The 27,986-nt window shown below is 41.3% G+C and overlaps 1 protein-coding gene across 4 annotated transcripts in view; it reads left to right on the forward strand.

Annotated features, from left to right (window-relative positions):
• The window catches only part of adamts17 (ADAM metallopeptidase with thrombospondin type 1 motif, 17), a 135,412-nt gene that overhangs the window by 34,500 nt on the left and 72,926 nt on the right, over positions 1–27,986 (forward strand). For 2 of the 4 annotated variants that reach the window (XM_056378470.1, XM_056378488.1), the window contains exons 4-7: positions 1,494–1,666; positions 3,676–3,759; positions 4,276–4,433; positions 13,261–13,304. In XM_056378470.1, the coding sequence (XP_056234445.1) occupies positions 1,494–1,666; positions 3,676–3,759; positions 4,276–4,433; positions 13,261–13,304 (459 nt within the window). Of the gene's footprint in view, positions 1–1,490; positions 1,667–3,675; positions 3,760–4,275; positions 4,434–13,260; positions 13,305–27,986 lie in introns of all 4 variants that reach the window. The other 2 variants (XM_056378463.1, XM_056378480.1) reach the window with 1 other exon arrangement.

Raw genomic sequence — 27,986 nt, forward strand, 5'->3', positions numbered from 1 at the left:
CTTTCAGCTGATCTGCGTCCTTCCAATTTGTTGCTATTAGTCTTTTAGCTGTCACGCGCCCACTTGTTACAATTTGTTTTTTTGTGTTTGGACCATGTTCCTTCGACAGCGTAGTTCAAAAGGCACATTGCTGGATCACAATGGAAAAGTATAGCCAATGATCTTTCCCAAAGATTTTGTAACATTTTCTCCAGAAGGTTTTAACTTCAGTGCAATCCCATAACATATGATAAAACTTACCTTTATCTTGTTTGAAGTGCCAACAAAGATCAGAATCGGACACACCCATCGTATGTTATTGAACAGGAGGGAAATATATTCTATGTACAAAATTGTAATTGATCCTTTTATTCTTCACGCAATTTAGATCCTTCCTGCTTTCACTCTTGACCAACTGCTGCATGAAGTGGCCACGACTTTTGGGTCAACCCTCTTTTATTTTCTCTGTATTTGAAATCTCACTCTGTACAGTTGCACCTAGAGCTGGGCGGCTAATCAAATTTTATTTTTGATTACGATTTTGGCTTCCAACGATTATGAAAAAAAGATTATCAAGATTAAACAATTATTGTGCCAAATGACCCCCCTACAATAACCATCCATCGATCCACCTCAGGGTTACGTTTCGGTGTACGTTAGCAACGTACGCAGACTTTCTATAAAAACATTTTGAGAATGACTCAGTGTCTGCTTTTCTTTCACAAGATACTGATGATGGGAGATGTATTTGGACCAATTGGACATTCCCACCGAGTTCAGTAGTCGGACAGACCGTTGATCTGCATTTAATTCAAGGCCAGCCTCATCCGTACTATCCTAGAGGTAGAGATGTGACCGAGGACACAGAGACTGAGTTCACACCAGCTGATGCACAGCCGGCTAATCTTTGGCCTCAGGAGAGAGGTTATCTCTACTATGCTGAAGCTTGAATATGTTAATGTGGCACCACATAGTCTTATTCACTTTTCTTTCAGTCACATAAGATCTGGAAAAATGAGCAGAAGGAGCTGAGCCAGGAATTGGTTGAACAAAATTTTAAAAAAAGATGCAGGTAAAAGTACAGAAGTAGCTCTTTTAAAAATGCTTGTCACACTGCATTAAAAAAGGCTGCATGGGGGGGGGGGGGGGGGGCATATTGCTACTGCTACTGGTGAGAAAATAAGACCTGATCCAGGAAGGACGGTTGGATCAGTGCGTTTGAGGGCGAATCAGTCTGACGACAGAGGATTTTACGAATCATGCTGACAGTCGTGTTGCCAGATGGTGAGGTCAAACTGTTTTGCTGGACCATCCTTCAATTTTTCAGGACCCCCACTTTGTCAAAAGAGTTGTCTCTAATCAAAATGAATTGGGGGCGTTGTTTCATGCAGCGCTAATATCGGTTTGAAATGCACACTCGTCCTTTAAAAAGCTACTGAGACACAGCTCCACACACAGGTGTTGTGTCTCTAACCCTGCTCTCTTCTTCTGTCTGTTCGGCCTGTATGCAGCAGGGAAGAGGAAGGAGAAGAGGTCAAAGATAGCGGAGGAGGGTCGCGGCAAAAGAAACGCCATTCGCCTGCATGAAGCTTACACTGTGGAGACGGTGGTGGTGGCCGACTCGGACATGGTGCAGTACCACGGTGCTGAGGCCGCACAGAGGTTCCTGCTGACTGTCATGAACATGGTAAGAATCCCAAACACAAATGGAGTCCCGTAACTCAAATGACCTATTTTTTGTTTTGTTTTCTTTTTAATCAAGTGTTGCACCACATTTCCTCTTCGTGTTTCCACAGACTGTGTTCTCTTGCTTAGTTGTAATGGAAGGATTGTAAAAAAAAGAGGGAATTTTGTACTAACTTGAAAGATACCTCCTTGATTTGTCTAACTCAGACTGCTTCGTTTTAAGATAGACCTGAACATTTCCTTTAATCTACAAGTGTTGAGGTAATTCCCTCAGTAAAGTAATGATAGAGTTCCTGGAAAAGATGTGAAGCCCTAAAGCTGATCTGATCCAGACGATCATACACCTGGACGCTGTCAGAATCACATCAGCAGAATCACCAGGTTTCTCTCGGTCCATGGGAACATTACATCCCATATATGAAGCTAAACCAGGATACTGCTGTGCATGTAAATGCACTCACTGTTGGTGCTGGATGTTTTGCACTAGTGATGGAGATGAGCCAGAACCACATCCCTATTTTGTCACCCATGCAGCCCTCTGTAACAACAGCCTCGACCAGCCAACTGAATAAACCTGCTTAGTACTCAGCGCAGCACAGGGGAGCCTTCTGGCTTTGGCTCAGGCTCTGGAGGCCAGCACAGGGGGAGAGGAGACACATGCACAGTAGAAAGCTGGAGAGGACAGTGAAAAAGCTCTAACCTGTCTGCTGTTATATCAGCAGGGACACATTTCTTCAGGGCTGCAACTCATAATCTTTTGCATCAAGGATTAAGCTATTATTACAATAGATCAACCAATTAGTCGACAAAGCGTTGGAAAACAGTAGAGAATGGAGAGCAGGGAGTGAAATATTGAAAATGACCTATGGCATCTTTGCTTTAATTATTTGTAATGAACTAATCATTTGCCACTCTTTCAGTTACAGTAGCTTCCAGTGTCAGAGCAGTATGACTGTAATGTGGCTGTAACCATATGTTATGGCTATTTATGTGAGGGCCAGTCTGAGTTTATTACCTTGGGAGTGAGTAAAACTGAAGGAGGACATTTAGACCAGTCTTCAAAGGGCTGTTTGAAGGTTAAGTCTTGGTTTTAGAGTTAGAGTTAGAATTAGGGTTAGGTAAGGATTGAGGGTTGGGGTGAGTAGGCATTTCCAGGCTTCATTGGTGCTGTCCTGATGGTAATACCACACCTCATTTATAACTGTTGCATATGCACAAAACAGGGCCTAAAGGAAGCGCAGGCTTGAAACTCTGACTGACTGATATAATGATGCCTCTCACACATTAAATTTCATGCCGTATCACACGTTTCTTACAGATCCACTTTATCGTAAACTTTCAAATGAGCAGTGTTATTCGAGCATATGCTAATGAGCCATATCTATCTCGAAGGCACCTTTCAGTTGTAAAAGATTCAAGCCAACTCAAATCTAAAAGACTGCAGCTACTGACACTGACAAGCCAAATGAAATGAGATGTGAGGATGACGGCAGGAATCAGAAAAGTCTGGCTTCTGTCCTTTTCACCACATTAACCAGGCTAACCGATCAAATTATCATCATCAGTTGTAGAAATCAAAGATTGCAGAACAGGACGTCAATAGTTTTTAATAATATCTTCTAATACTATCACTGAGTTTTTAGTTTTCATAAAGCGTTCAAGGCGTCCACTTCCATGTTTGATCACTTTGTTTAATTTTGGATATTGTCCTGTTTGTTTCTTCAATGAGGGATTTACATTGATTCATAGTAAATTGTGGAGTGTTTAAGTGAACTATGAGGGCACATTTTTAAGGTGATTGTGATCCGTAAAGGGAAATTGCGTGTGCACAGTTTTATAAGTGACTGCATTTTTGCTTTTTGTTTTTTGTGCACATGTACAATTTAAGTCTGGATCCTTTGCTCTGTGTTATAAATGAAGCACCAGCTTTCCTCAGAGAGACGCTCAGAGCCAGATGGAGGTTTATATGTTCCACACTGAGCAGTAGTGTTGTTGTTCCATCTCTTGCAGGTCTACAACATGTTCCACCACCAGAGTCTGGGAGTCAGAATCAACATTCGAGTCACCAAGCTGGTGTTGCTTCACAGCCGCCCAGTAAGCCCGACTTTTCACCCTCTTTGACCCCTCTTTAACTCTCTGTTGACCCTCACAACCTGACTGCCAGCAGATCCTAGACACACCCTGTGCTCATGTGTGCATTTGTGAGAGGAAGGTCATGACCCTCAGGAAAGAGATTTTCTTTTTTCCTTTAAAATGCTTTGTCCTGTGGATTCCAGAGTGAAGATTTTCTGTCCATAATAAAGATTCTAAGTAATTAGCATTTAAGATTGAACAAAATTAGTTCCTCCATTTCTTATTTCATCCACGTGTAGAGTTTTATCACATGCAATGCAAAGCATCCATCCAAATGTACTTGAATACTTTGGTCCAGAAGCAAGTGAAAACACCAGAACAACAGGATCCACTGATATAGGACATACACAAATGATTTTAGCATCATATAACAGTAATTCTGTGACTCGTGAACAATGTGAATTAAAAGCTAAAGGAGACATTGTGACAGAGCAGCAGGACAGGATGAAGTTCATCTGCTCTGTATCTGCTCTCCAGGAGAAGCTGAGCGTGGGTCATCATGGAGAAAGGTCTCTGGAGAGCTTCTGTCACTGGCAGTATCAGGAGTTTGGGGGCCCACGGTACCTCGGCACCAACCACGTTCCTGGTGGGAGGGATGACATCCCACCAGTGGATACAGCTGTGCTGGTCACCAGGTATGTAACTTCTTCAGATAAGTGAATGATAATGTACCATAAATGTATAAAATGTGATCTCAGCAATTGGACAGTTTATTTTATCCTCGGTATGAAGAGGGGGGCTGCCACTTTTTCAGTCCTGTAGTCCTTTCATAGTCTGTCTGCTGCAGATGCTGCTTAATGGTTCTTGCTCGTGTCCAATGTTTTTGCTGCTCATTCTGATGATTTTGTTGAGAGGATGACGTGGGATGTTACTCAGAGCGCTAAAGCAGGCTGCCATGTTGTAGGTGATGATGGATTCAGTGAAGCACCTGTAGAGAACTGTTTGGTGGAACTGGAGCTTGTGGAGTTTCCTCAGAAAGACATTTGGAAAAGATGGTTTGAAGGTGAGTTTGTGGTCAGTTGTGGTGCCGAGGTATTTGCATGCCTCCACTCTCTCTATAGCCTGGCCACTGACCACCAGTGTAGGGATGTTAAACTGTTCATGGTGAAAGTCAATGACCAGCTTCTTGGTCTTGGAGGCGTTGAGATTAAAACAATTCTCCTTACAGGACGTGGAGAATATGTCCATCTCAGCTTGTATTTTGGTTGATTTGTTTGTTTTTTTCTATTTTTTCCACGCATGAACAGGGATTTGGTGGAAGAATTATTCAGATCCATCACTTAAAGGCACAGACATCTACATCCAAGGAAACAAAACTTGGCATTTAATGTTCATTTGTGCAAGAAAAGTAGTAACAAATGGTTGACGCTTGCAGATTTCTGCAGTGTAATGAACGATATGACAAAGACACACCTTAGTTTTCATTGACTGATTCTTCTGCAGGAGAAAGAGACACATTTCTCTGCATGTTGACAGGAAATGCAACTCTGTGATGTCACATTCTTTTGATTTTTGTGTTGTTTTTTTACCCGGGGAGTCAAAGAGGGATCAAAGGAATCCTTTTGTTTAAATGAGTACTCATGTCTTCTGATTCTATCTTGTCTCCTTTTACTGTGAGGAGAGGGATAAGGGCATGGGCACTGTGGCCTTTTGTTCTTGAGGTGGTTTGTTATGAACCTGATCTGCCTTCCCGTCTCTGCTCCCCCGCCCCCACCTCTGTCATGAGGCTTCCTCTGTGAGGACAGGAGCAGTCAGGATCAGCATCTGCTGGAAGGGAAGGAGCAGGATGCTGCCAGCAGCAGTCAGGCTGACAGTGAGGCAGCATGCAGGCAAATTAAGCACATTGCTCTCAGGTTTCCTGCAGCGCATGGCTGCTCAGCGTCCTCTGTGTGTGTGTGTGTGTGTGTGTGTGTGTGTGTGGCTGTATTGCTGTAATCTGCCACAGTTTGTGGACAGCCCATGTAGATGATATGCCTGCAGCACGTCTCTTACATCTTATTAACAACCTCCTGGAAGGAAATAACAAGATATTTGATATTGGTGATCGTTTGATTTCATGTCACTCACATAAAACATACAGATACCAGGCTACAAGAGATCAGACCTGTGCTTTTACAACAAAAAACCTTCGACTTTGTTTGATGAAAGGTTGATATTTTAAAAAAACTAAACAAAAAAACCTACTTTTCAAAATGTTGTTGGAGATACCACGTCACATTTGTACACTTGCACTCTCAGAACACTGGGAACTACTCAGTACAACCCCTGTGTGGTTGGTGGACACAGATTGCCATGGTGTTGATCCTTTAATCTCACTCTTGGAAAGAAAGTGAATAAGTACATCTCCCAAAATGTTCGACTGTTCCTCTGAGTGTTCCAGCCACTTCTGTATGTGGAGGCAGATGCAAGTTGATTAGTCCATCCATCCATCCATTCATCCATCCATCCATCCATCCATCCATCCATCCATCCATCCATTACAGTTCTTAAGCTGCATGGTATAAAGACCTTATTATGACAAAGATTTCTGCTTCGTAGGTTGATTATCTGGAGCTCCATGAACTCAATGGTTCATTGAAGTTATAAAAACGTGTTCCATGGAATGAAAACATGGACTACACACCTGTTTATTCATCTAATTATTCAACCAGCCAATCATGTGGCAGCAGTTCAATGTGTAAAATCCTGCAGGAACAGGTGAGGAGCTTCAGTTAATGTTCACACATTAAACATCAGAATGAGGAAAAATGTGATCTTAGTGACTTTGATTGTGACATGATTGTTGGTGTCAGATGCTGGTTTGAGCAGCTCTGTGGAGGAAAACAGCTTGTTGATGAGAGAGGTCTGGTTGAGACTAGCTGAAGCTGACAGAGCAGCTACAGTCACTCAGATAACCACTCTTTGCAACTGTGGTGAGCAGTAACGCATCAGAGTGAACAACACGTCCAACCTTGATGTGGATGGACCACAACAGCAGAAAACCAAGTCAGGTTCCACTTCCTGTCACCAAGACCAGAGACCTGAGGCTGCAGTGGATACAGACTCACCAATACTGGACAGATGAAAACTGGGCCCCTTAAACCTGGTTCATGAAAATGTGGCCCCCCAGATCTGAATCCAGTAGATCACCTTTGGGTGTTCAGAAGGGGGTTTTGAGTGCCTCCAGTGTTTAAATTGGCACACCGCATGTATTGTTGCTTTTTTTCACCGTTTTGGCCTTTTGTCCACATGAAGTCAGGATCCTTCTTCTTTTCAAAAACACTCTGCAAAGTGAATAAATGCTGCTGTGCTCTGACACAGTCACAGGTTGTATGCTCTGAAGACTGAAGCCTCCCATTAGTTACATCTACCTTTCTTTGTTAAAACTTAAATATCAATATAATATACACACAACACAACTGTTATCATGAAGTATTAGGCTATTCTTTGTGATTATTTTGCCAGATTTCACCATAATCATATCGATGTGATCGTTGTGTCATTGCAGCAACAGTGTTCACCTGGTTAACAGGTGCTGTGTAAACACTGCAAAATCAGCTATTACATTATATTTAAGTCTGTTCAGTTCAACAGAAACATTCTGCAATGAGAAAATGTCTGTCTGTGATGGCAGTTTTGTTGTTTGCTGACTCAAAGACGATGAGAGAGAGAGCAGGTTCAGATGTTTTCCTGTTGTTCAGGGTGGATCTCAGTGTATGTCCTAACTGGCCACAAATTGTCTTAGCAATGCTCACGTTGTTGTTCACTGTGACAACGATTAAAAGACTCTCCCTTGTCGAAAACTGAATAATTCTTGTGACTAACATTATGCAGGATACAAAACAGAGTCCCTAAAAAATGAAAGTCCTCTCACCCAGTGAGAGGGAAAACGCAGCTTTGCAACAGTGATGATTTGGCGCCGTCACAGCAGTAAAAAGTGAAACTCTGATCACTGTTACAGAGCTGCAGATGCTGCTGACACAGTATCCAGTCCTACTTAGCTGTTAGGCTTTGTTGAGCCGTGGGTGTCATGACAATGAATACAGGTTCAGCAATGAGTCACTGACCCTATAAGCACAGAGGTTACTGGAGGAAATGTATATAACAAACGTGGTGCAGAGTTGGCCCAGAAATTCAAATGGCAGCTGTATTTGTTGTAATCAGACAAACACCTTTATCAACATTTACTTCTGTTTCACTTTTTAAACTTGTCTCCTCTGATTAAATTAATGTTCCTCAGCCAGCTGACAAGTGACCACACTGAAAAATTAGGTTTTATTCCAGTTATGAAGAGCCAGAGTAAAGAGTAATGGATGAATTTTGCCAGCACCTGTTATCCACAGTTAGTAGCCTGCACTGATGGCCTTTCCTTTAACCTGTTGACTGTCTTTATGGCCATCTGAAGACCTCTATATCTGCTAATAATTCTCTCATGAGTTTCCACCAATCCTCTCCTGATGTCTCCATCCAAACGCACCATTTTTGCAGGCAACAACTGCTTGTGCCATCTTTATTTCAATGGGTCTGGCCAAGGCAGAATGTAGAGATAAAGTAGAATCATGCTGTTCATACAACTCAAACTAGCAGTGTTATTTTACAAAATTCTTAAAGTTCTTAAACAGCAAATCTCCACACCCACAAGTGTAGGAAAACTCTCCCCAGGAGTCTCAAACTGTCAGTGTATCATGGTGGGGAAACCAGTGGGGATTGTTGCTGTCTGTGCATGAAAATAAATATAATAAATATAAATGAATTTTTTTAGCAGCTTTGCCAGCACCTCCTAAAAATGTCATCAGCTGCTGTTAACTGCCGACATATTTTTTTCTTTACTTTTATCACGTATATTTGGTTCACACTAACTGTAGGAACAGCGGCATTTCCTTTTTAATACTGACTGGCACATTTGTATACACTAGCAGCACCAGGCAATATGTGATAGCTGATCAATTTGAGATGTGCATTTTAATTTATAATAAATCAGTGTCTCTACTTGTTCATTTATTTAAGAAATTGTTCCCACTCATTATAATGCGTGTTTTTCTGTGTGTGGGATCATGTATCAGCTCAGACTCGTTATCACTGAAGCTCCTGTTTGAACTCAGTCCAACCTTCTACACCAGCTGTCTGGAGTGTTTGTGAGAGGAAGCGTCCTCCACAGTGATCCCTTTATGTCCTGCTTCAAAACTTTGCATCCTCCTGAGAAGGCAAACAGCTCCGTGTCACCATGTCCTCTTAATGCTGACTGAAACCTCACGGCAGGCTCTCGCTGCTCCTCACAGCTCACAGCTCCATTACGGGGCCTGCAGGCTTCATTCATTGTGTAATTCTGTCCTGTTACTGAACATCAATGGTTATTACCGAAGTGGTGAAAGTCGGGTTGATTAGTCAAGGTCCAACAAGTAATTGCCACTTGACCAAGTCATGGCATGAATTAATGACTTTGGGCCTTTTTCTCCCAGATTTAAATTCTCCCTCTGTTGACCTGGAGAGGATGTAGACTAGCTCTAGACACAGAGTCATGGGATTGACAAAAAGTATGAGACCAGGTGAAAAAGACAAGAAATAACTGCAGTTTCGACAAGACAGTTTTGCTAGTTCATCGTTTGCATCATTAGATATTTATATATTTTCACAATTGAGTGTGTGGACCACCTCTTTACCTCTTTACCGGCCCCTTTACAACCACCATTGCCAGGTCAGGGCCAGGTTCTGGTCGTTCCAAAAACCTATAACAATTAACTCAATACTCAAAATTTACACAGCATCACATTTCATCAATCACACACATGTTGACAACCAGGTCTTGTTGAGGTCTGGTTCCCAGAGGCCGACCTGCAGCTGTTCACACCTAGCTGAGGACTCCCACATGTCAGTGGGAGCCTCTCCTCCTCCACTGTTGTAGCTGTGGTGCTAGCAAACTCAGCATTGCCCACGGTCGTAAAAACCTGTGGCTTTAAATGTTTATGACTCCAGAGTTTTCCCCCCGCACCTGGCCTATCATCTGGCAAGGGAGTGGTGTAGTTGGAGTGTTTTGATAAGCGCGGCCAGTTACGCTTAATCACAACAGATTAAAGCCGTGAAGTACTGTGTGTTACCTTGAAGGCCACACATGAAAAAACGCAGGATTGTCTGTCACAAAAGTTGAACCAGGTTCAACGCAGTGTCACATTACGTTGATTAACTGTGGAACTGCAGATTGAACAGGGCCAGATTCAGAATGCTACATAGCGCTCACAATTGCTGCAATGGCTGGTGTGTAGGGAAGGTGGCATTTAACAGAATACATAAATGTGTCCCTGGCTTATCCCTGTCTTTGAAGAGATCAAGGGCTTGGTGCCATGACCAAATCAGTGAAATGAGAGCTTGGAGCTAACTTACATACTTTCTTACATCTACTTACATCACTATATGCATGTGTTTCCATTTACACCATATATGCCAAGGGCAGAACCCTGGCAATATAAAACATTTCTTTGTTGTGACAATGTTGAAGTCCACTTTTAACTATATCTGAATATTGCATTTTAAATAGAAAATATAGTCAAGACATTGACAAGGTTAGAAATAATGATTTTTATTTGAAATAATAATTTTCTCCTTCAAACTTTGCTTTCGTCAAAGAATGCTCTATTTGCAGCAATTACAGCATTGCAGACCTTTGGCATTCTAGCTGTTAATTTGTTGAAGTAATCCGGAGAAATTTCACCCCACGCTTCCAGAAGCCCCTCCCACAAGTTGGATTGGCTTGATGGGCACTTCTTGCGTACCATACGGTTAAGCTGCTCCCACAACAGCTTAATGGGGTTGAGATTTGGTGTCTGCGCTGGCCACTCCATTACAGATAGAATACCGGCTGCCTGCTTCTTCGCTAAATAGTTCTTGCATAATTTGGAGGTGTGCTTTGGGTCATTGTCCTGTTGTAGGAGGAAATTGGCTCCAATCAAGCGCTGTCCACAGGGTATGGCATGGTGTTGCAAAATGGAGTGATAGCCTTCCTTATTCAAAATCCCTTTTACCTTGTACAAATCTCCCACTTTACCAGCACCAAAGCAACCCCAGACCATCACATTACCTCCACCATGCTTGACAGATGGCGTCAGGCACTCTTCCAGCATCTTTTCAGTTGTTCTGCGTCTCACAAATGTTCTTCTGTGTGATCCAAACACCTCAAACTTCGATTCGTCTGTCCATAACACTTTTTCCAATCGTCCTCTGTCCAATGTCTGTGTTCTTTTGCCCATATTAATCTTTTCCTTTTATTGGCCAGTCTCAGATATGGCTTTTTCTTTGCCACTCTGCCCTGAAGGCCAGCATCCCGGAGTCGCCTCTTCACTGTAGATGTTGACACTGGTGTTTTGTGGGCACTATTTAATGAAGCTGCTGGTTGAGGACCTGTGAGGCGGCTATTTCTCAAACTAGAGACTCTAATGTATTTGTCTTCTTGCTCAGTTGTGCAGCAGGGCGTCCCACTTCTCTTTCTACTCTGGTTAGAGCCTGTTTGTGCTGTTCTCTGAAGGGAGTAGTACACACCGTTGTAGGAAATCTTCAGTTTCTTGGCAATTTCTCGCATGGAAAAGCCTTCATTTCTAAGAACAAGAATAGACTGTCGAGTTTCATATGAAAGTTCTCTTTTTCTAGCCATTTTGAGAGTTTAATCGAACCCACAAATGTGATACTCCAGATTCTCAACTAGCTCAAAGGAAGGTCAGTTTTATAGCTTCTCTAACCAGCAAAACTGTTTTCAGCTGTGCTAACATAATTGCACAAGGGTTTTCAAGGGGTGTCTAATCATCAATTAGCCTTCTAACGCAATTAGCAAACACAATGTACCATTAGAACACTGGAGTGATGGTTGCTGGAAATGGGCCTCTATACACCTATGTAGATATTGCATTAAAAACCAGACGTTTGCAGCTAGAATAGTCATTTACCACATTAACAATGTTTAAAGTGTATTTCTGATTAGTTTAATGTTATCTTCATTGAAAAAACAGTGCTTTTCTTTCAAAAATAAGGAAATTTCTAAGTGACCCCAAACTTTTGAACAGTAGTGTATATATATATATATGTATATGATAATCAAATGTCAGCATTCTAGAAAATCTCAGTTGTCTGCTACTGTGGTGAAAGGAAGGACTGACATTATTGTATAACCTTTTTAAATTAGTATTAGTAGCAACCTCCATTTGGGGGGTGAAGTGTTCATTGAAAGCATCTTAGCTAGTGAGTTTTACTATTTCCCATCCGGGACCAGAACTTTAAATGAAGGTAGTGAACTCTCTACAGAAGTCTGAACTGGGCTGAATTAAGTTCTACAGCAACTTGTGAAACCAGTGATGTGTTCATACTTATATTTCTAATCCCTTATTACATTAAATGACATTAAAGAAGCTATTTGTAAGTTTTGCTATTGCTACATAGCTAACATTAGCATTAACAGCTGTTTACCTACAAGTCTGGGAGAAACGTGAGTTCAGCATCAAACTTAATTCCTTTACTCACCAACAGCTGTCTCCGTAGGTGGAAGCAATCACCAATGTTGACTCTTGTATCATCATCATCTTTTCTTGCTAACTAGCTAGCCCCGGCACCGTCTCATCACTTTCCGATAGCGACTCACTGTAGCCTCCAATCTGCCTTGAAGATGTAGCACAACTACGAAGCTCTTGTCAAGCAACAGTCACCGCCACCCGCTTTCGGCAGGGAATTATGTTTGGTGATTTGTAGCCCCTTTAAAACTGCAGGCCACAGGACTAATTTAACCTTATTTCCCAACAGTACCTTCAAGAAACCTGCACTTATGGGTCCTCCATGGTTACTTTAACCCCCAAAATATCTGGAGAACGATAAAAGTTCCTGTAACGACGTAACTAAGACCAACATCTTTTAGCCAATAGGAAGACTGTACATGTCAAGAAAACTTTCCTGGGGAATTTTACCTTATAAATGTATGAATGTTCCTTTACCATTGGTTTTGGTCTTTACCTGAAGAGTCAAGGATAACCTTGCTCTGAAGTGCGATTCAGTCAGCCTGGGGCAAGAAGTGGGAGTTTCCCATAATCAAAATTTTAAGTGTAACTGGGAGCCCAAAGCTACTCTTCTCTCTTTTGGGTCTCGTTTTTCCATTCTTCACACAACCACCTCTGACACTGTCAGTGTTTACAACTGTAAATATGTTTACAACACCGTGAATGTTTTCCAGGAGAGACTGTTGGAAATTTTTTGCTGTTGTACCCATATTTCGAAACGATTATTGCGTCTCGCCCTTCTCTATGACAGCTGGCTTTTCACCACACCTTCCAGCGTGGTTGTTCAGAAGAGCTATAAACACTATTTTTCCATTCCATATAGTTGGTTACCTGGTTGTTTTTCAGCATAACCCTTGCCCGAGAGTCTTGTCTGTGTGGTTGGATTCTACATGAATGGTTGTCTAATTTTCAATAGATAGACAGTAAAATAAACTCTGCCTTTTTTCCTTTTCAGGACAGATTTCTGCGTTCATAAAGACGAACCCTGTGATACTGTGGGTGAGTACAATTATGTATCACGCTCTCTAACACACATGCACACACACACACACTCACTTTCTCACTTTCCTATTCACTTTAATGGAAAAGTGGTTTCAGACTTTTGGGCGCTACTGTAGATGCAGGTCTGATCTGCAGTTGATGGAAGTGCTTGTTTTGTGGCTGGTATTGTATTGAACTTGTGAGTCTGTGTGTGTGTGTCATCATGGTAAAATGTGTTCCTGGAGACGCCTACCACAGCAGGAAGTACCACAGAGGTGGTTTTGAGTAGTTTGGCAGGTCGATATGTCTCTGTCTGTCTGTGGACAGATCTTTGTCGGTGCAATAATATCACAGCCTGCGAGATACATTCACAAGACATAACAGGTGTGTAGCTGAAATAAAGATGAAGGCTGAGTTCTAGGATGGGTGGGGTCCAACCCATGAAAACTGAATACTCATGTCATAAACTCATGGGTCAGAATGTCAACATGCCGATGGGTATCATGTCTGGTGTGGTCCCATTGCAAGATGGTCTTTAGATTGAGGTTATAGCTGTTAAAACTTGGTTTAATCATCCACCCTAGTTTTGTGTCTGCATATTAATGTTGCACTACATCCACCTTCGCTGCTGCCATGCAAGAGTTATCACACAGCAGCTAGATTCAAACTGTTTAACCTTAAGCCAGCACATATTTTCAGACAGTCTCTCCTGGAAGTCCTTCATAGTGTTGCACTTGGTTGTTCACACAAAGACTGTCAGACACAGCAGCTTTGTCACCTCCACACTGTGTAAGCAGAGTTATCTAACACTTGGTATCCATGTGAAGGCTGGTCTTTTTATTTATTTCCCTTTTGTTTTGTTTTTTTTTGCTTTTTCCCCACGAGGCTTCTTTTATTTATTCCATGGTGACACTTGATTGTCAATCAACCTCTTGGGGCAGGATCAACAATTCTAATCTGTCATTCGTCACAGAAACAGACAAAATGAGAAAATGATCTATCTATATTAGTATGTGTTCACTGCACACTCAGCTTGCAGTAACCGAGACCTGACTCAGGACTCAAGTAGGACAGGCTCCATATTATAGTCAGTCTAACTGGGTCCAGGTTCTCTTGTCACAAATATCTAGTCTGCATGTTAGTAAGCTACTATCAGCTGATAATGTGGTGCGTTGGAATCATTGCTGATGGGAAATATGTTTTTTACGTCGTACCTCTGACCACAGCAATTTTCATTGAGGTCAGACGTGAGCTTGTACCTGTGAACCACATTCAGCAGTGAGGTCCTGAAGTGCACCTGTGCAGCACAACAATGCAGTAACATTGCAGGGTGTTGCAAAAGCTGTGTTGTGTTGCAAGGTTCAACACTTTTGCTGGATAAACCTGAATTTATTTGCCAGAGCTCGGCTCTGCACCTCTGTGCTGTCAACACAGTGGCCTTATTGAAATGAATGGACTGCAATAAGTCTGAACGTAGACTCCCATTGAACATATATTCAAAAAGTTTATTGGCGACATATTTCATGATGAGGCAACTTAAAGCAGTTGTTGGTTCAGGAAAGATTGTGGCTTGAAGAACATAACGGGACATGTTGACATTTTCAGAGTTTAATCAAAACCATCAACACAAATCAAGTATTTCAGTATCATATACCCAACAACGCGTTGGATGCGGGATGTGAACTCTGCTCTCTGTTGTCCTAAACTTTGAGTTTCAAACCATCCACAACCTGTTTAGTAACATCACTTTTCCTGGATTGGAAACAAATGTACCAGTGAATGTGATCCAGGCAGCAATTATGTTTCTTCTAAAAGGTACGTGGCAAAAGAAATTAGTAGCATGTAAATATTCTTTATAGGAGCCAGGGTTGCTGAAGAATGGTCGACTCTGTGCAGTCCTGTTCCTTTTCCTACATGGATTTCTTCTGCGTCTGTGAACCTCTCTGTTTCAGTATTATGTAATGTTGGACCACTTCCATTCACAGTTGTGATTTATGCCCTTGGAAGTCAAAGAATTGGCCTCAGGCCATAAAAGCCAAAGCAGTTTTCTTTTGTGCTTGTTTCCCTATTTGACCATATGAGCTCAGAGCGTGTATTCTTTTTTTGGCTCAGAGTATTTAGTTTAACAAAGGGCACAAACTTTCCTTGCAGTGTAGATGATGTTGAGACAGAATGAAAGTAGTAAAGAATTCAGAAAATCAGAGGAATAGTGCAAAGACTTTATCCGAGTCAGACAGTGTAATATACTGCCACCTGAGTTCCTCAAAGAGCAGGAAAGCCTTAGAAGTTTTGTCACAGGGAAGCCTTGTCATATAAAATACACCTTTGATCAGAGTCCAGTAAATCTACTGATTTTCATACGAGGAGGAATTCCCCTTTTCAAATAGGAAGTGTGAATGTTTCCACACTCACAGTGTCTAAAGCTGAAATTAAGAGAGGGCCCCCTGACACTTTTAATCTCTTTTTATGAGGAGAAGCTCTGTGTATGTGTGTGCGTGCATGCATGTGTATGCACTAGTTGAAGTGTTTGAGTATGTTGCATGTGTGACTGGCTGTCTGGTTTCCTGTCTGGCCTCATAGTTTCAATTGCTGCTCTGTTGCCAGGAGTCATCAAGCTTCATATCACGTTCAAAGGAATTTAGATGAATTTGCATGTTGGGTATTTATTGTAAATAAAGATTTCTTGATGGAAAGTTGTGTGGCTCTAGGTTTGGGTATTTTGGGATATTTATATATACTTAAATAGTGTTTTTTCATGTGACAACATGTGGTATAGCCACACACATTTTCATCATAGTTTAGTGTAATGGCAGATAAAGCTGCCTCCCTGTCCAATTAAAGAGCCATCTCACAGTGGATAAGGGTCAGGTGGAAGAAGCATTAGGATGAGAAAATGAGCAGGGATCTCTCTTCCAGGATGGGCTGTATAGAGCACCATAGAAAAATGTACCAGTATGAAGAGTATCACCTGGGAGGGCGTCAAGCAACAACCAGGTGCCATCAAACAGACCATGTCTCTTAAATCATCAATTAAAATCTCCCCTCCCTCCTGTTGGTGCCCATGTCAGGGTGGAAAAGTGCACAACTTTATCATTTTTGATTCCTCAGTAAAGGAGTTTGGTGAGAAACTGGACCCAACTTTGAACTGAGAAGTCTAATCAGCAAAAACAAGTGCTACTTTGGGCATTGCACCACGGATGGATTCTGAGACAATCTTGCCATGTCCCACCAGAGTGACATGAAGATCAAAAGCACGTCTCCTGGGAATGGTTGTTGTTTCGATGAAACTTTCGGCGGCTGCTCATGTCTCTAGAGCAGTAGTGTCCACCTGTGGGCCACAGCAGGTATTGTAAGTGAGTCAACAAATCATTTGAAAAATAGTTCAAATTTGTTTTTTATGGGATTTTTGCCTTTATTAAAGCCGCAAGACAGGATGGAGTGAGAGAGAGGGGGGATGACATGCGGCAAAGGACTCGAACCCAGGCTGTTGCGGTTAGGACTAAGCCTAAATGCTATGTCTACTACCAAGTGAGCCACAGAGGCGAGGTATTAAGGCCTATCACTGTCATTGAATTGAATGGCTCCCCAGAAACAGCACCTGTACTTTATAAAAATAATGAACAATAGATGCAACAAGACACACACATGCAATAAGATATGCAACAAAACAAAGAAAATGTACCAATTATAGTAATCAAAGATCCACATGAAAATATAATTTATGGCCCAATAGACATAAACTGTATCCTGACAATAAATCACCTGGTTCAGATCTCATACAGTTCTACAAACGGTTTTGGCAACTCACATCTTCAGAATGGTTAACATAATTAAAACACCAGGAAATATACCACCACACATGAATACCGCTTTCATTTCATTTGACATACAGTAACTTGTTTGAGGAAAGATCTTGGTTTGGGTTAAAATTACAAATTTCTTTACTGTGAGGAGACCATTGTCGTTATAATTTCAGTAATAACTACATGGACTTACCAGTCTAGAAGAAAGGTTGAGAGTTCAGCATCAAACTTCTTTCCTTCACTCACCAACAGCTGTCTCCAGAGGTGGAAACAAACACCAATGTTAACTCTTGTCTATCACGTCTTTTCTTCCACTGAAGTTAGCATGCTAACCGGCTAGCCCCGGCCCGTCTTGCCACATTCTGATAGTGACTCACTGTAGCCTTCCAGTCTGCCCTGAAGATGTAGTGCTGCTCAGAGGACATATTTTAATGTCTTGTCTTGTAAAAACAACGATGGCTGAAGCTGGTGTGAAGCAACAATCACCACCACACGCAAGAGCCATGTTTGGTGGTCAAATAGCACCTTTAAGGTGAGGAATGATAATGGTAAAAAAAACAAAAAAAAACTGATAAAGTTTGTCCTTTGTGACCGATGGACAAGACTCATTCCCACAGCCACTTGAGATCTTTGTCACCTTCATGTATCATGTAATTACATCCTCCAAAATGACACATGTACAGTTGGATGAACACCTCTCTAAAACAGTTTCACCAAAAACTGAACATTATAACCTTCACAAAGGTAGGGCTTATTGCAGGACTGTTGTATTAGTTTCAGCTGGGTCTACCTAATAAACTGGCACTGAGTGTATATGTTTTGGGGCTATTGGACAAAAACATAGCTTTAAAAAGATAAAATGGAATTGTTCAGAGGTTCTTTTTCATTTGAAGGCTTAACACATTTCCCAAAATGCATCCAGCATACAGTGTTTAGTATCTTGGGGCTTGAACAAATAGGTTTGAACAAAACTTTTCTTCTTAATATACATTTGTAATGATGGATCCACTGGCAGGACTGGCAAGGTAAGAGTTGAGAGGCTTTTCCATAGACTACCAGTGTTGTATTGTTCAGTTACACAGTAAATAGCCATGTAATTACTAAGGAAAGGCCGTCATATGAGAGGTGGATGAACCTCACTGTACAGGCTCTGGTTGGCTCCTTAGTCTTACCCTACATAGCACTACTTTCCACACATTATCACATATTATCAGCATGCACATAGCTATGAGGTAATGGAAGTAGATGCAGACAGAGGCAGCGCTGTGTGTTGGGAGGCATTGTCGCAGCTCCTGGCCATGCCTGGCTCTGCACAGCTCTGCCCTACCATAATACTCTCAACCTCCTAATCTTCCTGCACAATGAGAACACTCCTGCTCTTTGTGCAAGCAGGCCCAAAGTGTGTGACCCACTTTGAGCCTCACTATAATCACAGCGCTCATTAAAGGTCCTGCTTCTAAACCTCTGCCACCAGCGTTTATCCTCCCTGCCTCTCCTCTCCAGGCCGTCTCAGGCTTCCTGTCAGAGGGCGCCCAAACACACAAAGGCCATGGAACTGCATTTGATGAGATTCAAGGGTCCCACAGTTGTTGATCTGTTACAACTGTACAAACATTTCCACTGTACCGTACATAGGGCGATGGGAATGACGAGGCATTTTTTGAATGAATGAACTTTATTTATATAACACCTTCCATGCAAACAATGCAGCTCAAAATGCTTTCTAAATAAAAAGGTTAAAAACACCATATACATACAAAAGGCTGGTTTGTGCATATGCTCAAAAAATGATTATAAAATAGCATTAACACAGCCATTGTTACTTTAAAATATCACTTATAAAATAATATAATTATAATTCATATCATATAAAATAAAATATTATAAAATAATGTTTAGATAAATTGAGACAGTCAACTGTTAGTTATAAGCTTGGTTAAAAAGATATGTTTGTAGTTAATGTTTAAAACTGTCCACTAAGTCAGCAAGTCTGATATGTAACGGAGGTTTCCATGATTTTGGGGCATCGCGGCTAAATGCAGCATCCCCAAAGGTTTTTTGTGGCGACCCTGGGAATAGTTAAAGATGCAGCTGTGGAGGATTCGTGGAGGATCGTAGAAAGATATGGAGTCTGTGATATAAGAGGGGATGAAACCATTTAGTGCTTTAAAAACTTTAAAACCAATTCTGTAAGATACAGGGAGCCAACAGGAGCAATACGTTCTCTCGTTTTAGTTTTTGTTAAAACCCTGGTAGCAGCTTTCTGGATGGTCTGTAGTTAAGCAGTAGCTGTTTAGGGTCGGCCAGTATACAGAACATTACAGCAGTCGACATGACTAGAAACAAGAGCATAAACAAGCTTTTCAGCATCTTGCTGGCTCAGTAAGATACAGTGGCTTTTTGTGTTCTCTCATTTGGATATATTTTTATTATTTGAATATATTATTGAAGCAGCACTAATCAATATCTCTATATTAACAGTGGCTCAAATGACTATGAGGCTCAAAGGGTCTTGGTTAAGAAAAGACTTTATCGTTGCAGAGGGAAATTTGCCTTGGACACACCATGCTGCCTGTACAGTAACACACATTGTTTTCTGTAACTTACTTTCAGTCATTTAACATTTCCAATCTTTGTTGTTTGCTCTAATTTCCTGTGAAGGTTTTTGCATTACAGACACTCTGGACTGATCAGCCAGAGAAACAGCTGTTAGTTTTATTGAGTTGACTCTGAAATGATTTCGCTGGTTGATTAAATAAAGCGTTTCCACTTGATAATTCTGATTAATGCCATATTTCAAATTCAGCTACAGAAGCATCCATTGGTCCTCGCTGACTCTGACCTCAGTTCAGGATGTTGTTGTCTTCAGAAGCAGCTGACCTCTCAGCGGCAGGAGGACAAACGGCCTACTGGGTAACATCAGAAGTTTAATGTAGTATAGTATTTAATGTATTTCCCTGTGGGAATGACGTTTCACCAAACTCTCAAGAGGGAGAAAGATGCATGTCAGAGTCAGAGTCAGAGTCAGAGTCAGCGTCAGAGTCAGAGTCAGAGTCAGAGTCAGAGTCAGCGTCAGAGTCAGAGTCAGCGTCAGAGTCACAGTCAGAGTCACAGTCAGAGTCAGCGTCAGAGTCAGAGTCACAGTCACAGTCAGAGTCAGCGTCACAGTCAGCGTCAGAGTCAGAGTCAGAGTCAGAGTCAGAGTCAGCGTCACAGTCAGAGTCAGAGTCAGCGTCAGAGTCAGAGTCAGCGTCAGAGTCAGAGTCAGAGTCAGAGTCAGAGTCAGAGTCAGCGTCAGCGTCACAGTCAGAGTCAGCGTCAGAGTCAGAGTCAGAGTCAGAGTCAGCGTCAGAGTCAGAGTCAGAGTCAGCGTCAGAGTCAGAGTCAGAGTCAGAGTCAGAGTCAGAGTCAGCGTCAGCGTCACAGTCAGAGTCAGAGTCAGAGTCAGAGTCAGAGTCAGAGTCAGCGTCAGAGTCAGAGTCAGCGTCAGAGTCACAGTCACAGTCACAGTTAGAGTCAGCGTCAGACTCACAGTCAGAGTCAGCGTCACAGTCAGAGTCACAGTCAGAGTCAGCGTCAGAGTCAGAGTCAGAGTCACAGTCACAGTTAGAGTCAGCGTCAGACTCACAGTCACAGTCACAGTCACAGTCAGAGTCAGAGTCAGAGTCAGAGTCACAGTCAGAGTCAGCGTCAGAGTCAGAGTCAGAGTCAGAGTCAGAGTCAGAGTCAGCGTGGCTTTATACATTTGTTAAATGTACAAAAAAAACGAAAGAAATGTGATTTACTTCAGAAGAAGCCCTCGAACACTTTGAAAAACAAATTATGGGACAGGAGGTAGAGTCTAGCAGTGTGACGGTATGTATCGTCCTTCACACATGTGTGTATGTAGATGCATTTTCTTGCTGCACAACAAATCGCCCCATGAGGGACAAATATAATTAAACTTAAAAAAAAAAAAAAAAACTTAAATTGTAAACATGTTTTTTCTGTGGGACGTACATGAGGGAGATCAGAAACACTCCAGAAACACTTCGAAAGTGCTGCCAGAGTGGATTTCCTTTAAAATACATTTGTAGAAAACTCAACTGAATTTCTTTTGATATAGACAAAGATCTTGTTCTAAGGTTCATCCCAGTTCCCTCACATGCATTTTAGTCCCTCCCACTGAAGAGACAACGTGAGGAGAGAAATCATGGAAAAATGTTTTTAGAAAAATGAGACATCATTTCCTCTTGAGCAACACTGCAGCATCTTTTGATGCTCGGAGTTTGTATTTGCCCATAGATGCACTGTCCAAATACCAATAGATGTCCACAGATACCTTCACCAGCACAGCTGTTTTTTAACTCTCTCTGGATGTTTCCTCTTAAAACTCAGTGTTTAACAAACATCTGCTCTTGCTTAAAAAACCTGCATTGTGTAATTATACTGTAAACGGATCAATTAAACCACTGTGTGATTACATTTAAAACTGCAGTACATTTTTAATTTGCCACGGCATTTGTTGATCTAGTTATTGTGTGCAAATTCATTGTTTGATAATCACGGTTATGATTAGAATGTCTAAAAACCGCAATGATGTGATGCAGTTTCAAATCAGTCTGATCAGCTAGAGTGTCCAGTGATGAATAGATTTCCAATAGTGGTGCGTGTCGGTCAGCAAAACAGGTTGGTCTCATGTATCCTCAGGGATCCATGGAGTTTCTATAGGGGAGAAACAGACGGACTAAAAGAAGATATTTAAACAAAGACAAACCCTGTTCTCATGTGTCAGCAAACTGATGGAAGTCTGACCCTGAAAAGCCTGGGTGAAGTGTGGTGGTGGGTGGGGCTGGGATGTAAGTAATATTCCTAGTAGTATCTTATTTCCTGTGTTTGCTTTACTGGAGCAGGGATGTAACTGGGAGATTAGGGGGTTGGTGGGATGTTGATGTTGAACGAAGGCCGGATGACTGGAGAGTCACGGTTGACTTCATGGAGTAGCTGCCGACTGGTGGGAGGTGATGCTGTACAAATCAGCTGATTCTCACCCTGTGTGTGTATGTGAGAGGGAGAGAGAGAACCAGAGAGACAAAGAGAGTAGGTTACAACAACACACTCACACAGTGTCTTTGTATGAAGGGCACAAAGAGAGATCACACAACATCTGTGATTTAGAAATGGTTTAAAGCTGGATAAACAGCAGAGCAATATCCATTGCAAGATATACAGGCGGCCTGTGCTGACGAAGGCGGGAAACACAACAAACTTTACCATCCCAGTATACAGAAAGGCAAAGCCTGGGCTCCAGATTGCACAAACTGGCAGCGTAGCTCACAGTCAAGTCTCCTGTGTTAACGTTCAATCCCGAGCGGTGGTTGCTTGTGTCTGCCTTTACGGTCATTATCCAATATGAGGAGCTCAAAAAGAAGCTGGACACAGCATATTTTATAGTGAAAGACATGATGCCAGTTAGAATGGTGGAAAAAACAGGTTTGAAGAGATGAAAGTGGATGATTCAGGTTTAAAGTCCCAGGATGGTAACATGTCTCAAGAGCAGCACTACCACAGCTTTGTGCAGAGTGCAGGGGAAAAGTAACGGTGACGTTATTAAATGCATATATTGATAATTACCAATATCAGTCTATAGGAAATAATATTATGATGGTATTTCTGGCCATAGCGCACAGCCCTACATATTAACCACAACTTGTAGTCTTCCTCAGTGGCAGTGTTGTAGGTGCTGTCACCTGACCTGAGTGTGGGACTTCTGTCATGTCATTACAAGTAGTCTCTGTTAAAAGATGATCTCTGGCATTGGATGTGGATGGCCTCAATGACCTTTGACCTCATCCCAGAGGATGCTGTGAGCGAATTTGGACTGGTGTTCATAGACAGTATGTTTGCAAATATAGTTTGTGTACAAGTTTTACAAGTGTGGTCAGGATTTTGTGTAAATACGTGTGCAAACACTTACATCACTTCATTAGGTAGACGTGTACAATTTAATGCAATCCTTCTTTCAACTACCTTATATTGAAAAGTAAAATGCTCATTGTTATTTCTGCACGTGCACATGTGATTTTGTGTGTATGTTTATGTGTGCATCACTGTGAGTGCATGTATGAGTGGAGGAGCCCACTAACTTGTGTTTAAATACATGTGTGTGACTGCACGTGTGTATATCTGTGTACAGTACGTCTGTGTAGCATTTTGCATTTGTGTGTAGTGTGTATATAGGTGGGGGAGGTTAGTGTGACATCAAGGTCAGTGGGGTCAATCTATGGTGAACCAGTATTTGCATGCGTTTATGTGCAAGCATGTGTGCATATATGTGTGTGCATGTATGTGTGCGTGAGAGGCTGAACAAAGCGTCTCTTCCAGGCTGACTCAGGCCTGTGTTGTCAGCACTGGGAGCTTCGACTGCCCAGGATTCAGTGGCTCATTGGAAAGCCCTTCATGTTGTAACGGCTAATTAGCGCAAAATAAATGGCTGGCCGAAGCTGCTTGTGGGCAGCACAGTGCTGTGAGTCCAGAGGCCTGATCAGGCTTTGTGGCTCTTTTGAGGCTGTCTGGCTGGATGTGCTGCCAGCTATGTGAGCCAACACATCAGTGTTTGATCAGCCAGCTAGCCCCTAACACCAAGTCAAAACCCAGCACTGATAACCACAGCGCTGTGGATCGCAGCTCTTTGTCTAGGGGCTTTAGCCTCAGAAGTGCTGGCTTCAACGGATCTTTGATGCTGCAGAAAATCTCAGCCACATCTCTGACCTCACTGTGGAACTTCACCACTCAGCTCTGTTTTATTCACATGGGCTTTATAGGGCCGGTTTGGTAAAGACTCGCTCAGTACCAGCGTCCAGTGTCATTTAAGAGGAATCTGATCCGCTAATGAGGACCTCCGTCCATGGACCAAACATGGCGGGTCATTCATTCCAATGAAAGTTTTATGTGCTTTCCTGACTGCTTGGAGACATGAATGACAATATGTGGATGGTGAGTTGGTAGTTTTTAACCGTTTGAACCCAGTTGAACAACAGCAAATGTAAACGGTTCTGCCTATTGCGTGTGAGAGGAAACAAAATTGCTACACAGATTATGCGCACCAGCGTTGGAATGTATTTAATTACTATTCAAATACAGTAATTGCATACAATTTAGAGGCATTTTGTACTTTATATCCATTATTGCCACTTTATATTTGTACTCTACATTTCAGAGGAAAATATTGTATTTTTTTTATCTGACAGCTATAATTACTTTGTAAGTATAAGTTATTTTGGAGATTAAAATTTTATATAAAAACACACGATAACCTTGTAAAATAGAACACATTGTTAAAACCCTTTTGGCGTGTGATCCATTATAAAGAATCTGTCTTGTTGGGACCCCGAGTTGAATATTTTGTTTGTGAAAAATGTATTTCTCCTCTAAACTTTTTTCTTGGTTTCATTTGAATTATTTTACAAAATCAGCAAAGATCACAGAGGAGTAGAAAATATTTAACACTAATACAAATATATAAATTTGTGTAGGAGAACTGTTTGTCCTCATATCCAGTTCTTATTAATCACGTCACTAACCCCCAGATTTCTCCTGTGACGCTACACTGCAATAGTTAAAGTTTCAGGCAGTTTAACATGTAGTTATGTATTGATGCATTAAAAAGTTTAACTGTTAAAAGGAGCCATGTATAAGTTTTACTATTGCTACATAGCCAACGTTAGCATTAACAGCTGTTTATTTACCAGTCTAGAGGAAACGCCGGTCTGTGTATACATGGGTGGTGAGGGTTGATGCCAGGTATCGTATCCTCTGTACGGTTTTACTGGTTTTCCTGGCAACCCATCTTCCCCAGAAACGTTCAGCATCAAACGTTGTTCCTTTACTCATGAAGACAGATCTCCAGCAGTGGACACCAACCCTCTTGCTTTGCTTCTATTTCTATCACTTCTTTTCATCTACTGAAGTTAGCATGCTAACCAGCTAGCTCAGACGCGCCCAAATTGTCTGGTCACTTTCCGATACCAAGTCACTGTCACGTCCAGTCTGCTCTAAGGAAGTAGGTCCGCTCAGAGGATGTTTTATTACCTCTTGTATACATGACGATGATGCTCTTTGGAAGACTGGTAAGTAAAAAGCTGCTAATGCTAACGTTGTAACAATAGCAAAACTTACAAATAACTCCTTTAAGCTACTAAAACACTTTGGTTAAGATTGTAGTTTTGGTAAAATATAGGAGGGCTAAACTTTCCCTGTTTCGTGTCATGTTGCACTTATTCTGTTAACTAATATTAACCAATACCACCAACTTTTCCTAACCTGAATCAAGTGTTATGAGTTGCCTAAACAGAACCATAAAAATTTTGAAACCAGGGTCGAGGTGAAAGAGTTTCTACCTGTCCTGAATGAGCACATTCTCTGCTGTTGGTTACCAACATGAAGTATGAGGTGTTCAGTAAGTACTAACTGTGCATTTTTATGTTGGTTTAACTCTGAATATCATGAGGAAGAGATTGGCTTTCTTTCAGATTCTGGAGGATCTGGTGACCTATTTGGTCACTTGCAAATATATATTACAACTGATGCGTCCAATGTAGCGATTACACACGAGGGAGGCTATGACAGCAGACGTTTCATCCTTCATTCACATGTGTAGCTGTTCAGTACAGGTAGAAACACTTTACGTTAGATGTGGTCGACAGTCATCTGACTTTTGGGTCCTGTTGTATGTGTATGTGTGTGTGTGTGTGTGTGTGTGTGTGTGTGTGTGTGTGTGCGTGCTCAGACCATTAAAATGATAATGAGAAACAATTGAAATACTGGCATTTTTTTCCATTCTTATGTTTTTCTTTTTCATGTAATTTTAGTAAGAGGCTGCTGCAATGCGCAACTTTCAATGTGATTTTCTTGAATGCACACAGTGCATTTGCTATTCGGCAGGTAAAACCACAGAGTTATAGTTACACTTAGTGACAATGTTATGCAACAACTTTCGTTCAGTCCTTGCAATGTAGCAAATAACATCTCAACAGCATCATGACATTATATCAGCGTCTAAAAAATGCATAGTGAATAAGAAAACATGAGCAAAACCATGAGTGATGAGTTTTTTAGTGCTGCTGTTGATTGAAGGTTGGATTTGAAATTAATTTTTTTCCATGCTAGATGCAATCTAAACCTTCTAACTTCTGCTAACAGACAAATTACTACAGGATGGAATTTCAGAAACCACCTGAAACGCCTGCACTGTTTGTAATAATATAAGGAAGAATAGGTTTATTGTGCCCGGCAGAGTGCGGAAATTATTGATCTTATTTTATAATACTAATAATAATGCCACCCGGAGGTGGGGTTGCTGCAGCACCCTCACCAACCTTTACTTCTGGCTTCTGCTCTGGATGAGCGATGCCTCTTTGAATTGTAAATGGCACTTTTCTAGTCCCAATCGCCACTCAACACACTTTACAGTAGAAACCATATTTACCCATTCACACACATTCATATAACGCTTTTCTACCATACAAACACAGTAATAAGTTCACCTGAAGAACACTGTGGCCTTGATACTGTCAAGGGGAAGACACTCTAAAGTATTGTGCCTCTTTCAGCACTGCAGATCTGTCTGTAAGAGGTTCTCACACATGGAAGAAAGAACGTGTGGATTTCCAGACATGCAAACACAGTTGCCAAGACCAATATTCAGTCCAAGCAGTACGACTCACTTTGTGATAGTAAAAGCTAAATATAGGGTTAATTATCAGGGGAGCCTGGGTTATGATAAACAACTAATATATCATAAGATGGAGGCCAGTCATTCAAAAAGAAAAGTGCTTATTTCACCAGGAATACTCTTCTCTCACACTCAGCAGGTGTTCCCTGAGTCTTCCCTCTTTATTTGAATGTAAAGATTGAGGATGCTTTCCTGTAATTGTCTCAGATCTTACACATTCTACGCACATAATTGCAGCCTCTGGCTGAGCATGCATGGTTGTAAAACAGCAAACCAGTGAGGAGGAAAAAACATATGTCCGAATCCAGGCCAACATCTGTTTTCATCAGCCCAAAATGTTTGCAGTGAAGAGGGCTCTACCCTGAGCCCAGTCCCATCCAAAACCACCATGTCTGGATTTTACTAAATGGGTCCATTCTGTACAATACTGTGGCAAGATGAAGGTATGAGAGAGTTTGAGGATCTCAGTTTTGTAAACTACACACTGCAACTGGAACTTTATATATCAGGTTTTCTCCAGTCATTTCAGACTGATGTACGGTGTACATCTACAGTTACAGAAGCAACTGAGACACAAACTGAGGTTCAATATCACCCACTTGTCTAATTAATGATAACAATCATTATTTTTTCATACCTTGTTACTATTATAACATTTTATTATTATACTATTTTATTTATATATCTTTTTTAATTGGGGAAATATTGTGCTAATCAAGAAAAAAAACCAAAAAACACATACAAAGATGACATAGAAGACAAGCGCTAACATATAATATCAATAATGGACAACATACAGACAACAATAACGAGCTGTTATAATGATGTATGTGGGGATGTATGAAAAGAGTCAGGGAGTGGAGGTTAGGTTAGATTGTGTCGATTAAGTAGGGTAAGTGTGGATAGTGTGTGTCTGTGTATGTAGTGATAGTATATTTATTTTATTTTTTACTTAATAGTATGGTAGTAATATAACTGTAATAATACTTATATATAATTAAATATAATATATCAGTGACTATATTGTTCTTTATTTTATTTTTTCTTCCAGTTTTTGAGAAGGAGGAAGTTGTTTCTATGGGAAAGGGAATGACAAAACATTAGTGCTTAAGAAAGGACTGCATAAAGATAATGAATCCAACATGCATACATGTGCACACACAGACAGCTGGCAGATACTGCAGC

The sequence above is a fragment of the Seriola aureovittata genome, chromosome 1 (assembly GCF_021018895.1).
Source record: "Seriola aureovittata isolate HTS-2021-v1 ecotype China chromosome 1, ASM2101889v1, whole genome shotgun sequence".
Classification (NCBI taxonomy): Eukaryota; Metazoa; Chordata; class Actinopteri; order Carangiformes; family Carangidae; genus Seriola; species Seriola aureovittata.